The following is a 14,898-nucleotide window of genomic DNA, read 5'->3' on the forward strand; positions in this document are numbered from 1 at the left end:
ATAATTTTTTATTATTAACTATAATAATAAATTCTAGTTATTTATTATTTACTTATTATTACAACAACAATAATATTAATACATTATTATTATTATTACATGAAAATATAGCCTATGGAAATATTTATAGAGAAAATAATCATTAGTAGTAGTAGTAGCCTAGTAATAGTAGTATAGAAATATTTATAAAGACAAATGAAAATGAAACGCATACAAAATTAACATTTCATTGTTTTATTAAATATTTTCAATTAGTATTATTATTATTAGTAGTAGTAGTAGTAGTAGTATATAGGAAACATTTATAGAGAGAAATTAAAACGATTAAAATAGAATAAATGCACCAAAATAAATCCAAATACAATAATAGTCACACAAAGACCTTTTTGAAAAAAAAGTGAAAAATGTAAAAATAAAATTACAGTTTAAAAGAACACTTAATAGTTCCAAATGCCGTTTTATTATATCCTCCTGAGACCCTATGGAGTTTTTGTCTCTGTAGTGGACATTATATTTCAGTGAATTTCTCTGAGACCTCACATGTCACAGTTTTAAGTCCGGATGTCCCGTACAGAGCACATGCTGGGCTTTCCAGAGATACCAAATGAATATTGCATAAAGCAAAATGGTATATCAAATCATTTTGTTATATATTTTATAACATAGTTGAGAACCATCCTTAAAGTTAGTTACAAAAAAATCCTGAAACCTAAACATTGATTGGTGATTTAAAAAAAAAATCCCATTGTTTTTGCCTTTTCATGTCTACTCTTGTCATTTTATTTTCAGAAAAACGGAGTCCTGGTGTCCTCTACAGAGGACACAGCATAACTTATGAATAACATATAATTTTTCAAAAGTGTTATTTTACCATTTTATTCTTATGCTCTAAACAATGGAATGACATGAAACAATACTAAATTCACAAAGCTTTTTATTTCTGGTTCTCAGGAGGATAAATAACGATTTAAATAAAAGCTACATTTAATAGATATACAGTCAAACCAAAAATTATTCAATTAAAATTTGTATTTATTTATTTTCTCTAGTGGGTGCAGGACACTATAGTTCATTTATGTAAGTGAGGAGAGCAAAACAAAGTAAGCTGTGACATAGCCTATTATACCCCAAAATTCATCATACAGTCAAGTCAAGTCTGCTTTATTGTCAATTCTTCCACATGTACAGCACATACACACAGAGAATTGAAATTGCGTTACTCTCAGACCCTTGGGTGCATACAGATAACATAAATACAGATTAAATACAAATATACAACTATACAGTGGATTACCAGTGAAATTAATAAAAATTTGGGACCAAAAACTTGATTGGACACTTTGACCTGACCATGTTTTGTTACACAAGGCCTACCTTTCTATCAAAGTTATCTGACATTATCAAAATGAATGTGTTCTTGTCTTATATTAATATAATAATCTGTGATAATGTGAGACATTTTGAAGGTCTCTGAATAAAGTTTGACTGTAATTCATTTGTGATTACCAAGAGGAATTTGTTCTGAGACTGACACAGTATAACTCTTGAGTTCTTGTCACATTCTGTTAGCATTTTCTAACTATGGCGAATAAACTGTGATAATGCGAGAAATGCTGAAGGTGTCTGAATAACTTTTGGTTTGACTTGTAGGCTATATTACATTGTTTTATTATCATTATAGGCTACTGGAGTCCTAACGCGCCATCTTGTGGTGTGATATTTGCTCAATTGTAAAATGAAACACGAATCACTGATTGTTCCCCGCTTTATTACACACCAATACCCGCATATCGTGTCAGCTGGAGAACCATAAGAGAACCATTACTAGCATGCATCAAAATAAACGACAACGTGCTTTGCGTGCGCGTCACTGACGCTAGCGTGACGCAGTGACGCGGTGGCGTCGTCTTCCCGGAAGCTGAAGGCGAGAGCAGCGAGAGCAGCGGCGTCGCGTTGGCATTTCTCTCAGCTGACGCTCGAGCGCAGGAGACACCGACTCCAGGAACAGGACATGATAAGGTCAACATTTCATGACATTTTTGATTTAATCCGCGATTATTATAAACGGCGTGTTCGGATGGGACGGTAATGAAATGCAAGGCTTTATCATTTAAACAGACTGTTATCTTAAGCTGTCATTTTCTGGCCAGTGAAGACCAACAGTTGCGGGAACCTGAGATTTTTCATGTGCCGGTTTCTTCTGGCGTACAGCCAAAAACGCCTTTAATCGACCGATATATCGCTGAGAATTTAAACCGCAGGTGACTGAGTTTTGATGGTAGTTATTTAAATGATATAGACCCGATGTTGACTTTCATTTGTAACGTTACATGTTGGTGACAAATACGATATTTACATGCGGATTTATTCGATAACGAATCGTTTTTGGTGAACTGTTTGGCTAGTTAAGTATTAAATTTCATCCTCATGATTTTTATTTTATTTATTTATTTGTGTAATTGAGTGATGACCGCTAGTCGACTTCTGGTTTGGGCACCTTAGCGTTTGTTTGCTAAGTCATGTACATCTCTACATACATAGCTATTTATTATAAGTGCATGAACACCCTTTTTGTATTATCCACTGTTTACTTTATGTGATTAAGTTCTTTCATCTGTTGTCAGTTATGTTGCGCTATAACATGAATTATTACAATATATGACTATAACAATGATAAATACTAACGTTGTGTCTTGCACATTTATACAGAAATGAACTGCACGTTAAATGTATGACAACAACTATGTGTTCTGTTTACATGTTGTGACAATAGTTTGTCGTCCGATGCCGTTTCTTTCTTGTCATACGAAAAGATATTATATATAAAAACACTTCTTGGCATGAAGCTGACTAAGTATAACTGTGTGGACACTACTTGCAAGCAGGTCCGATAACTCAATGGTAGCACAGATCTCATCCCCTAATCTTTGAGGGTATATCACATGTTTGTAGTGTATTACTCAGCAGGACGGTGTGTGCTGGATTGTGATTTTTGGAAATCATGTCATCCTTGGAAACAGAAATCTGGCCTTTCCTCTGAACCCCTGACTGTGCGTACTACTGGCAAAGAGTGTAGGTTGCGGAAAGCATTGCGTTAGACAGGAACCGTCCCACTGTCCTGTGGTGCGGGACAGGCGCTCTGTGGCCGGACAGATGGCCTCACTGTTAGGAGTCAGTTTGGGAGGGGTGAGGGTCTCTGCGTGGTGGCTTAAGACATTATAAATGACCACAATTGAAATGACATCGGTTTTGACAGCCCTCAGGAGAGCAAATCCCACAGGAGCCCCATTCTGCTCCAGAGTAGAAATCCACTGCTGCTTTGGTGTTTGATGGCTGTATTATCATGTACACCTGTGATTTTGTGTGTTTCTTTAGCGTATGTTGTTTCTTTACATTCGAGAGCGAGCTGTAGTCATTTTTCGTTCAAATCAGTATTTTTAATTTCCTGCTTAATCTGTTCTTTAATATTGAGCCTGCCAATAAATGCCACAATTTATTGGGTCTTTAAAGAATAGCACCTAACACGACTATTACACAACTCAAAACATGTTTCACTTATCTTTTTCCTTTTTAATTATTTGACTCTGTGCTTATGTATTCGACTTATTCTCAATTAAAAATGGCATTTTAAACGAACAGACTTGACCTTATACAAAGCCAAGTTTAATATTGTGACATTCAAATCAAATAAATGACTTGAATATTTCTCCTATACATTAATAAGTATGATCACTGAAAAATCTTAATTCAAGAGTTTCAGACCTGACATAAATATGGAAATATGAAAAGCAAACGGACAATAATGAGGGTGCCTTAGGTGTTTTAGTTCTATTTTCTGTTTAAATGGGTCGTTTGGTTTGGAAATCCCTCATAGTCATTATAAAGTGGGACTCTAGGAGTGCTGGGTCACAACATGTGACGCTCCTGAGAATCCGGAACAGAATCCGGAGAATTGCAGAGATGTCTGGAATATTTCAGACTTGTTTTAGAAAGTGAACAGGTTCATCTGCTGCAGGTTGGGTTGCTGAATGAAACTGATGGCTTCGGCTTACAGCTCCTCGTCATGTCAGATCTAATGAGCGATTGCTTACAAAAAGACCTATGATAGGAATTAATTGTTTGGAAATTTCAGAAAAAACACTGGATCTCTGTGCTGCTGGTCAAACAAATGATGTCCCAACACAAGACAAGGATGAAGAATGTTAATGAGAGGTCATTTTCAGTCACACGTGCATGAGTTCTAGAGGCACAAACGTCCAAGTGTGCATACTGTTTTAAAAGGAAGATATCTGTTGCCGTTAATCTTATTCGGAGCAAGCTTTTATGTATGGAAGGACTACTCTGTTGTCCTTTTGTGATAAATGGCTTCACGTTTGATCTTTAAAAGGCTTATAATCTATATAAACTGAAAAAACTGTTGTCCTTTACTTACTCCCATGCTATTCCAAATATAGTGTTTCTTCTGTAAAACACAAAAGGAGCTCTTACACTATGATTTAACCATAAAATGACTGATGTTTTCATTTTTGGGAGAACTGTTTCTTTAACACGTCGTGTTATGGAAGGGACCGTTCATCCCGGAATGATAATTATCCCTTTACTTACCCTCATGTTGTTCCAATTTCCAAAGCCGTTAGACTTTCATTAACCTTCAAAACGCATTATTAATGCAGCCCAAAGTATTTCTGTCCCACCAACAAAGGCCCACGGATGCAAAATGTAGAAGCATCAAATGTAATCCATAGAAATCCAGCAGTTAATTCAAAGATACTGGAGAGACACAGGTTAAACTAAATTTGTTCGTCATATAAAGCGATTGTGTCTTTTCTGAAGGCTTCGTTTAAACCGCTTATTTTTACAATATCTTTGTAAACATTTTTAAGCCTCCAAGTTTTAGCGTAATGGGCTTTCAGGAGAGGGACAGAAATGTCTCCGGTTTTGTTAAAAACATCTTTCTAAGTTGAATAAAAGTCACACAGGTTTGGAACAACATGAGGCTGACTCTCGTAAATGAAGACAGCATATGAATTGACTAATGAAATTAGTCTTGTGTAAAAATCCCCCCAAAAATGAAAGCGAATGCTGCAATCTGTAAAACTGTGAGCTTGTAAAGGATGAAGTAAGTCATGTGAGCCTGGTAGAAAGCCAAGTGAACAAAAAGTGTTATTGGATGCGTGTCAAATGAGGGCACACACCATGGGCCCTCTGTTTGCGGGGTTGTACTGGGACTAAACAACCTGTACTGGGGTTGTCTCTCAGGACTGCTCTAATTCCCATCTGCTTCCACAGGTCTCCACCATGGACACAGAGATGATGATGATGCCGAAGTTCTCCTCGAAAGACGAGGAAATCGATTACTGGAAGTGCTTGTCTCTCAAATACAAGAAGAGGTAGGCCAAAGTCATTAACTACTAAATATAGCAACCAGCTGAGCTTTTTACAGCAGTGTGCAGTTTATCTTCACATAAAAGCCATGGGGAGTCAGCCGTTTATGTTCAGACAAACAATGCTGATTGGCTTTTAAAAACTTGGCCACAGTATTTTAGTTAAACTTTGGCTAGCTGAGACAATAATGGTTGTTTCTGCGTTCATACCTACAATCACAAGCCCCGCGGGTGATGAATGGCTGTAAATATGACTGCAGCACTTTTTGTCATGGAAAAACGGAGAACATGCCACAACACACAGAGAGCCTTTCACTGCCCTTGACAAAAGAGACCCTCTGTTAACCTGAGAAGATGCTCCATAGCTCCAGCTGTTGTGTTTAGTGTCTTGCAGTCTCTTTTATTGAAATGTCATGTTTGAAACCTTATGTTGTGCTGCTGGTTACATTGTAGGTAGGCTTGATGTCTTTTTAAAGTTTCAGTTGGTTTATGTGATTATTTTGTGTAGTTTCAGACCCAAAATGCTAGTATGTGAATCGTCTGCATAACCTTCTCTATTTTAAAGCTCAGGCCGTGTTTTTGACTTAACCAAAAGTGGCCTGAGAGTGTCTCTGATCTAAAACAGAACTCACACTTGGGGCTGGCGCAAATGCTGACCGTGTGTCTGCTGGTGTGGTATCTGTCTGTGCCGCTCTGAACTCCTACACACTTTCAGCATGTGCACATGCTCCTCCTGAGCTGTGGTTTACTGCCCCAGAGCTTTGGTGGAGCACAGGAAGATCTCACATCCCAGGAATTTCCGGCTGAGGAAGGAGCAAAACATGCTTTCCTGGAAATAGGCACACACATGAGCCCCTTCAACTCACTTGACAGAACATGAAGTCTTAAAGATGTAAGCAACCTCATTAGGAAAAGGTCAAAACATAGTTTATACATAGATGCTTTGCCATTCAAAAATTTGGAGTCTGTAAGATTTTGTTTTTGAGAAAGGCCTCTTGTGTTCACTTAGGCTGCGTTTATTTGCTCAAAAATACAGTAAAAAAAAAAACAGGAATATTGTGAAATACTATTACAATTTAAAATAGCTGTTTTCTGTTGTAAGATATTTAAAATTTTCTTTCATTCCTGTGATGCGCATATATATATATATATATATATATATATATACACACACACAAGCGATTTATTATTATTATTATTGTTATTATTATTAGGGCTTCTTGTTAATGTTAATTTTATGTTTTTGCAAAAAAAAAAGTGCATATAGCTGCTAATTGTATTTGTTGTTTGTTGATTTTCGAATATAAAACTTATTGAAATGTTTTCAGTGTGTGTATCAGTTCTTTTTGAACATTTTCATCTAATTTGAACAAAACAATAATAATAATAATAAAATAATATTGATAATCGTGATAACTTTGGTCACTATAATCGTGATATGAAATTTTCATACCGTTACATCCCTAGTCTTCAGTGTCACATGATCCTTCAGAAATCATCCTAATATGCTGATTTGTTGAATAGAGGCTCCTTCAATGAATAGAGCATCATTGTACAGCATTTATTTGAAATATAGCCATCTTTGTATCATTATAAATATCTTTATGGCCACTTTTGATCAATTTAATGCTTCCTTTAAGATTACGGGTTTATTTTTTTTTTTTGTACTGACCCTAAACTTTTGAATGTAAAACAAAAAATACTGACCCCAAACTTTTGAATGGTACTATATAATAATCCCAATATCATAAAGGACTATAAATGTGCTTTTGAGCAGCTTCCTGTTGTCGAGTGAGTGTTTTAATGGTTTGTGCTGAGAAGGTAGGTCCGCACATGTCTGGTATTTCAGGGAAGGAGTGATGAAGTGACAGATTTAAGGTTCCCTCTGCACATGACAGAATGAGGCTGGGGGAAGTGACCAGGGTTAAAGGGACATGTCTAACAGAGCTTCGGAAACGCTGTCTAAAAACAACCAAGACCATGCATTCAGTCTGTTGAGCTCATTTCCTGCCGCTCACTATTCATCTCAAGCCAGCCTGTGACCCCTGACCCCTGACCTTCAAGGGCTCAAAGTGAACATTTGGCCGATCTTTTTCCATAACTTCACAATTTCTGGCTGTGATGATATTCAGGAAGTGCTGCATTCTGCTGTGTTGTTATTGTTGGACATGGTTAGGTAACAGGGTGTGCTATTTTAAATTGCTCTTAGGACCTCCAGAGTGGCCACAGCCCTGAGTGACTGTAATTCATCATCTGCTATAGCACCAGCTGTCAAGGTCTAAATGCTTGGAGCATGTCAGCTCTTTTGTTGCAGTCTGGGTGTCAATTTGTATTGCATAGTTAATGTGATGAATCTGCCACTGCTGTTCCAGATGGCTGGTGACGTGTGATTTTTAAAAAAATGTTTTATATGTTTGCGTATCTGCAGTTATCGTGATGCTCAGGAGGAGCTGCAGGAGTTCCAGGAGGGCAGTCGAGAGCTGGAGGCCGAGCTGGAGGCTCAGCTGGGGCAGGCCGAGCACCGCATCCGAGACCTGCAGTCAGAGAACCAGAGGCTGAAGAGCGAGGTGGACACACTCAAGGTACTGTAGGACAAGAGCTGAAATGCCGTTGCTCTTTTGAAATGACACAAAGCTCCCTCCTCAGTCCACCCAGGCCATTTATGGAAATTAAAACTCTGAAAATGGGTCATTTAGAAATCTGCATTTAAATTGGGGTGAATCTCACAATACCTCTCAAGCACGTTGAAGTCATTTTTCATTCCGATATAAAAAGGAACAGAAAATTGTCATTTAAAGTCTATTTGGGATCATCTTTGTTTCAAATAAACACTACTGTTCAAAAGTCAAATAAAATTAATACTTTTATTCAGCAAGGATGCATTAAATTGATAAAAAGTGGACATTTACAATGTTACAAAAGAATTCTGTTTCAAATGAATGCCATTCTTTTGAAAGTGTTGCTGTTTCCACAAAAAATATTAAGCAGCACAACTATTTTCAACACCGATAATAGTGTTTCTTGAGCAGCAAGCCAGCATATTAAAAGGATTTCTGAAGATCATGCGACACTGAAGATTCGAGTAATGCTTGCTGAAAATTCAGCTTTGACATCACAGGAATAAATGACGCTTTAAAATATACATAAGTAATAAGAGACAGTTATTTCAAATTGTAATGACATTTCACAATATTACAGATTTGAATTTTTTTTTAAATTAGATCTTACTGACCCAAACTGGTGGTGTATTTTATATATTTTTTTGCATTGTGGCAATATTTTCAATGAAACACATTTACCACCCACTTTCTAATTACTGTAATGCCAAATATTTAAGCATTTAAAAATGCTTAATTTTCATGAGAATAGTGTGGCAATGTCAGAATCTTAATAGACTTTGTTTTATATACACAAATTATTATTATTTTAGGGTATAAATTTGACGTGATGTTTGTCACAAGTATAAAAATTATACCTTATAAGGGTTAGCCAGTCATAACAGAGGTTATTTAAAATAGAAGCTTTACAGGTACATGGGGTCAAAGGTCATGCTTTAGGCACTAGTTCCCTGATGAGCATGAAGAATATGTAGCGAACTGCAGGGAAATAAAAGGTTACAAAAGTGTACAGTTTGGCGCAGCTATGGGTACAATAGCATCTAATGGCAGAGGTAGCTCCACACACCTTCAATCTGCTGATTTATCTGTAAAGCATCAGCAGTGTAGCCGCTGTTCTGTGATGCAGCATTGCCCAGTGTGAGAGCTGTCAAGGGTCTCTGTTGATCCCAAGTGTGCTGTAATTGGATGTCAGGATGAAGAGGAAGAAAATAGAAGACTAATGGCTCAAACAGTAAAGTTCACTTATAGCACAGTTGTCCCTCTAAGACCCTTACAGAAATATCTTTTTAATGGCTTGGGTTTAGGTAGACCCGGCAAAGCGACTGTGATTTATATTTGTGCAAGGTCTCCTCACATGAATGAAATGTGATCTCGCTGCTGTCCCAGAAAGCGTGATCATTAAATGATCGCATTCTCAGAAAGACTAGCAAGTCTAGTAGCCTTTGCCCACTGACCCTGCGTTTGTTTTAGAGAATATGGGGCACTCATTATTTTGCCATGGCCCAAAACAATACGCTTATTTAGAAGAAATTAAATGAGGTGGATAAAGTAGGTTACCTACAAGAAAAGTCATGTGTACTGGTATTCCTCCTTTTCTTGCTCCTCATTAAAGGGGCAGTTCAACCAAAAATGAAGTCAAATGCAGGTACAAATATTTGTAAAAAAAAAAAAAATGGTGTATTTGGTGTAATAAAATGTGTTTAGGCGGTTTATGGTTAAAAAACACATTATTTTCTGTTAGAATGAGCCGTTTTAGGTAGGCGTGGTTTACTCTTAACTTTTATAAAGAATATCTGATTTGAGACTTTAGTCTTTGCAACTTTACAGATCTTCTTTATGCGCCAAGAGCTTGTAACACTCCAAAGAGAAAGGAAAACTTGGAATCGCATCATATGACCCCTTTAAGAAACTGAGACCAACTTGTCACTATATTGTGCCAATGTGAGGAAAAAAATAAATCCATTGCCATAAGTATTCGGATGGAACTGGTTTTCCAAATGAGCTTTGAGCTTGACCCAAAACGTCTCTAATTTGGATAGGATTGGCTCTCTGTAGTTATTAAGGTGGGGATGTCTGGATGTGGGCATTACAGTCATGTGGTCTTGTTATGGTTTTGACTCTTAATTTTTTTTTATGTTTGGTACTTGAACACACAAGGATAAAAATAGTCCTTTCTGAATAGGACTGTGCAGTCATTAGTAAAGAAATATGTATTTATAGCTGATACATTTTCTCACCCGCCGTTGGCAGAAAGTTCTGTTTGTTTCTGATGGTGACTCAGACTGTGTCTCCCCTGTGTCCCTGACTGCAGGAGAAACTGGAGCAGCAGTACGCTCAGAGCTATAAGCAGATCGCCATGCTGGAGGATGACCTGGTCCAAACACGTGGCATCAAGGAGCAGCTGCACAAATATGTCAGGGAGCTGGAGCAGGCCAACGACGACCTGGAGAGAGCTAAGAGGTACGAGACAGGATCATATTTCCATTCTAAACTAACTTGGCCCTGAGTTCCTAAATTGCTAGACTACTTTTTGTCAAGACTAGCCTACATGTCACCAATGCCCAACAAACGCAGGCCAAAATACATGGTGCAAGTGTCATGATAAAGAGGTCAACATTTTTAAAACAATAACCTGGATTGAGCAGGGCCACCATCACATCCCTGGAGGACTTTACGTAATGAATTGTGTATTGTGCATTTTCAGCAAAACGTTTGTCTTTCTGTGGCTCTAATAAAGTCTGTGTGCTTCATTTATAGAGCTATAATATAGGTCGCGCTTTCTCTTTCTGTTTGCTCCGTTTTTTTAAACACCGAACTTCAAACTCATCCATGCCAAATTTTCATTCTTGAAGTAAACTTGTGTCTGTTTGGTGATTAAATAAACTGTTTTAGACCGCTGCTCGAGTTGAACGCGACGCGTCCGGAGTGTGTGTGTGATACCGGTGAGTTCTCCTAGACTCAGCGCTGCGCTTTTATTTTGATTAGATTATCATAAAGTGTTCAAGAATAGAAGCAGTTAAAGTGTGAGAGTATACATACAATATCCATATGTATATAATTTTAATGCTATAGCCTTTGTGTATATATTTAAAGATGTGCATCTTTAAGCATGACTGTTGAAATTAAATGGTAACACTTCAAAATAAGAGTCCATTTGTAGCATTAAGATTAATGAAAGCTGTGTAAGTATTGTTCCTTGTTGGAGTGTTATTTTCAACATTTACTATTACTGTTATTATTATTTTTTTTTTACTACTACTAGTAGTATGGTTCAGTACTGTTTTTGTTAATAAAGCACTATTTTAGTTTTTGTTCAGTATCACTTTTAAAACTATTGGTTAATTATTCGGTATCGGCCAGCGAGGTCCAATCTAGCTATCGGTATCGGCAAAATCCACTATCGGTCGACCTCTAGTGTACATTAATATACTTACAATGGAAGTCGAGCATTTTTTTTTAAGTTTGCATCACCCTGGTTCTCTCAACAAAAACCCAATAGGATTTTTCTTTTGGATTATTCCAGAAAATAAGCTCTTTAACCAACAAAAGCTTATGATTCTTGCATGTTTTGTAAAGAACTACAATCTTTACAACAGATCAAAACATTTAAGAATTTTGAAGCCTTAATAAAAATGGCAGAAGTAAAACGCTAAATGTAGGCTATAAGCAAAACTACACCTCGGTCACATGACTTTAACGTCACCAAGATTCAGCTTCAGATAACTTTCACTCTTTATTAAAAAAACAAACAAAAAAAAACTTTTTTACCGAAACTTTTGAGTTCGAAAGGTTTCCAAGAGCATGATTATAAACATAAGGCTGTAAATATGAGTTTACATGATGATGTTTAATGTCTCGACAACCTCTAGTCCCATTTAGCCACTTATTAGCAGCCACCTTTTTCAAGACACACACACACACAAAAACCCAGAGTGGGCCATTACAAATTTTGGAGAGGAAAACATGATAATATCTTGAGTTTGTGTGAACCACAGACTTTGTTTTAGGCATTAACCAAAAACCTATAAAAACCCCCCCCCAAAAAAACCATTGACTTCAGGCTGATGTAACTGGAAGTGCTAAAATTCCCAAATGCTAAACTCATTCTCAGGTTTTTGGCTAAAAAATACATGCATCTTGTATGTTCTTGTAGACTTGAGGCAAGAGTTGGCAGTTCAAGAGAGGACTTCAGATGTTGCCAGGATGTCGGCCCCCAGCTCTCCCACCCTAGACATTGATAAGACAGACTCAGCAGTGCAGGCCTCCCTGTCCCTCCCAGCTACACCTGTAGGGAAGAACGTGGAGCATTCTTTCATTGCTTCTAAAGGTTGGTGTTATTTGTCATTTAGATTTAATTATTTTTTTTTAAATATTTAAATAGTGTAAATTTAAATACTCAATAAATTTCAGCAATTTTGAGTATCGTGTATTATATATCAGCATTTTGTGGATTGTATATTATCATTATATTGGTCACCTTGTTCTCTAATTATCATAACCACATTTCAATGCAATATTTTTCACTCACACTCTTAACAGTCTGACTGCCAGCAGTTACATTCATTTTACTTTTCTTTCTTTTTTTTCTTTCCTCCAAAGCGTTGACCAATGGCTGTGGAAGCTCCCCCCTCACACCGTCTGCACGGATCTCAGCTCTTAACATTGTTGGTGATCTTCTGCGGAAAGTTGGGGTAAGTTCCTGAATGACTACATGTTTCACTTTAACACTTAGAAAGAACTTCTTGTGATCTCGTATCAGAATGGACTCGAACTAAAATTAGATGCTAATGCAAAAACATGGGATGTCTGTTTTTATGCAGGCTCTTGAGTCTAAACTAGCTGCCTGTAGGAACTTCGCCAAGGACCAGGCTGCAAGGAAACATTACACAACAGGAAATGGAAGCCTCATCAACAGCAGCGCAACCAAGTTCTCTCATTCGCTCCACACTACGTATTTTGACAAGACGTAAGTCCTTAGCTTTCTATTCTGTGTGCTCACCAGGCCCACACAACTGCGTTCACAGCTTTCTGTGGAGATTTGAACATTTCTTTATTAAAGTAATGAAGTATTTAATAGATATTAATTATTCTAGATAATTGGTGGTGTTATTAATATTACAGATTATTAAATATTTTGGCCTGTTAGATTTGAACTAACAATAACCGTTTCTAATAAGTACTCTCAACTCTGATAACATATTTGTTGCACACTTTTTGTCTAATAGCTACACATGGTTTAAAAGCAGCTTTACAGAAAATCATGATGTTAAAGCAATAAGCCCCAAGAAGCCGTGGTTTACAGTGAATTTATAACAGCTTAGGGGTGTTCGCGTCGTGCCTAACAACGCCCCTTAGCTGTTATAAATTCACTGTAAACCACGGCTTCACGGAGCTTATTGCTTTTATAAAACGGTTATTCCATATACGTGGTAAGGTTTCACTAAATAAAACCGAGCAAATAAAGTGTAATGATATTAATAAAAACAGTATTCTTCCACCAAACAATGTAGTTCCTCAGAAACGGTTGTGGTTGCAACAAAGTGGTTGCCGATCAACACACAAAGTAAACAAAGGTGTGTGTTCGTAGAGTAATTTACAACAGCTTCGAACGTGGCTCAACCAATCAGAATCAAGGACCGGAACTATCCGTTTTATAATAATGTTTATATTACCTTAAAGGGATTGTTCACCCCAAAATGAAGTTTCTGTCATTTACTCACCCTCAAGAAGTTCTAGACCTTTGTGTTTCTTTCTTCTGTTGAACACAAAAGAAGATCTTCTGAAGAATGTTGGTAACCTAACAGTTGACAGTCGCCTTTGATTTCCACAGTATGAAAAAAAATACAATGGAAGTCAATGGCTACCAGCAGCAGTTTATCAATATCCTGACAAACTTCCTTTTTGAGTGAACTATCCCTTTAATATCTTCATACCATGTGGTTTCATTAAGCAAGTTACATCTGTGTGATAATACAGTTTACATTTTCAAACAATATACAGTCTATATATTCTCACTCCAAGCAAGAGTACTGTGTGTATGCAGATAAAGTTGGACACACTTATATATTCAACCTTGAATGAAGAGCTGTGCGGTGAAAGATTTGTAATATAGTAGGTATCACTTTATATGAGTGTACTTTATGTACGTGGATAAAGTTAGATATACATGCAACTTTATAAGCTGTGAGATAATACAGTTTACATTGTGCGACAGAAGATTAGCTACATATTGCTGTACATGAGTATACTGTACTCAAGAAGTTTCACATACTGTGTATCCAGGTAAGCTTGGAGATACTTGGAGTAGTTGTAGAATTAATTCAGGTTATTAATTTGTTATGTGGCAGTGTTTCCCACAGTGGCGGCATATATATGCAAATTCATTCTCAGCCAGCGGGAGGCGCTTGTAGAGCGGTTAGAGATCGAGGTTTCCCCGGTAACGGTAGTACACAAAGCTAGGGATGGGCGATACCCCATATTTTGTTTTCGATACGATACCGATATTTTAAGGCAGTATCGGCGATACGATTCGATACTTCTGCACTAAACTTTTAAATTATGAAAATGTTTTCACAGCTATTTTAAACTGTTTGATCACATTCTAGGGTTACTATTATGCATAAAAAACCCTTATACAACATTGATAGGAATACTGAGATCAAATACAAATAACCATCAACGTATTTCAAAATTGTTACTTTTTTGTAACATATGTCACATTTTTATATTAGTGCCACCAGTATTACAACATTAATATTCTGACTTATTTGTAACATTTGAACTTTTGATTTAGTGCAATATTTGGTGCTGCCATTAGGGACTGCCAGTGACCGGCTTGTTGCATGCATTAAATGCAACCTTTTTATTCTGACAGTGTATGATTTCTATTAACATTA

The 14,898-nt window shown here is 36.9% G+C and overlaps 1 protein-coding gene across 1 annotated transcript in view; it reads left to right on the forward strand.

Annotated features, from left to right (window-relative positions):
* Positions 1-1,910: 1,910 nt before the first annotated feature.
* LOC107588002 (nuclear distribution protein nudE-like 1-B) overlaps positions 1,911-14,898 on the forward strand; it is a 15,423-nt gene continuing 2,435 nt past the window's right edge. Inside the window, exons 1-9 of the mRNA XM_016275983.1 lie at positions 1,911-2,019; positions 5,290-5,390; positions 7,813-7,966; positions 10,314-10,462; positions 10,648-10,677; positions 11,998-12,002; positions 12,114-12,329; positions 12,602-12,693; positions 12,823-12,968. Of these exons, the coding sequence (XP_016131469.1) occupies positions 5,299-5,390; positions 7,813-7,966; positions 10,314-10,462; positions 10,648-10,677; positions 11,998-12,002; positions 12,114-12,329; positions 12,602-12,693; positions 12,823-12,968 (884 nt within the window). The 5' untranslated portion in view covers positions 1,911-2,019; positions 5,290-5,298. The remainder of the gene's footprint in view (positions 2,020-5,289; positions 5,391-7,812; positions 7,967-10,313; positions 10,463-10,647; positions 10,678-11,997; positions 12,003-12,113; positions 12,330-12,601; positions 12,694-12,822; positions 12,969-14,898) is intronic.

Source organism: Sinocyclocheilus grahami, unplaced genomic scaffold (genome assembly GCF_001515645.1).
Source record: "Sinocyclocheilus grahami isolate Dianchi unplaced genomic scaffold, SAMN03320097.WGS_v1.1 scaffold97.1, whole genome shotgun sequence".
NCBI lineage: Eukaryota > Metazoa > Chordata > Actinopteri > Cypriniformes > Cyprinidae > Sinocyclocheilus > Sinocyclocheilus grahami.